General features: G+C 46.5%; 1 protein-coding gene across 1 annotated transcript in view; it reads left to right on the top strand.

Moving 5' to 3' along the window:
- Positions 1 to 285: 285 nt before the first annotated feature.
- The window catches only part of LOC110449457 (leucine-rich repeat and coiled-coil domain-containing protein 1-like), a 43,377-nt gene continuing 43,047 nt past the window's right edge, over positions 286 to 615 (top strand). Inside the window, exon 1 of the mRNA XM_021496333.1 lies at positions 286 to 426. Coding sequence (XP_021352008.1) covers positions 286 to 426 — 141 coding nt within the window. The remainder of the gene's footprint in view (positions 427 to 615) is intronic.

Below are 615 nucleotides of genomic sequence, written 5' to 3'. Positions count from 1 at the left end.
GCATTTACTGTTAACATGACTCGATTAAACAGAAAAGTTACCTCAGGGTGCATTTACCGTTAACCTGACTCGATCAATCAGATAACTGACATAGAACTGATGAAGATGGTAAGATGGTACGATGGTAAGATGGTACGATGGTGGGCACCAGTAAGATGGTACGATGGTACAATGGTAAGATGGTACGATGGTACAATGGTACGATGGTAAGATGGTACGATGGTAAGATGGTACGATGGTGGGCACCATGAAGATGGTACGATGGTAAGATGGTACGATGGTACGATGGTACGATGGTACGATGGTACGCTGGTGGGAGCCATGAAGATGGTACGATGGTACGATGGTAAGATGGTACGATGGTACGATGGTACGCTGGTACGATGGTACGCTGGTAAGATGGTACGATGGTACGATGGTACGATGGTACGCTGGTGGGCACCATGAAGATGGTACGATGGTACGATGGTAAGATGGTACGATGGTAAGATGGTACGATGGTACGATGGTACGATGGTAAGATGGTACGATGGTAAGATGGTACAATGGTACGATGGTACGATGGTAAGATGGTACGATGGTACGATGGTACGATGGTACGATGGTACGATGGTA

Source organism: Mizuhopecten yessoensis, unplaced genomic scaffold, assembly GCF_002113885.1.
Source record: "Mizuhopecten yessoensis strain PY_sf001 unplaced genomic scaffold, ASM211388v2 scaffold4615, whole genome shotgun sequence".
Classification (NCBI taxonomy): Eukaryota; Metazoa; Mollusca; class Bivalvia; order Pectinida; family Pectinidae; genus Mizuhopecten; species Mizuhopecten yessoensis.
This window is presented reverse-complemented; position numbering and strand designations above follow the sequence as displayed.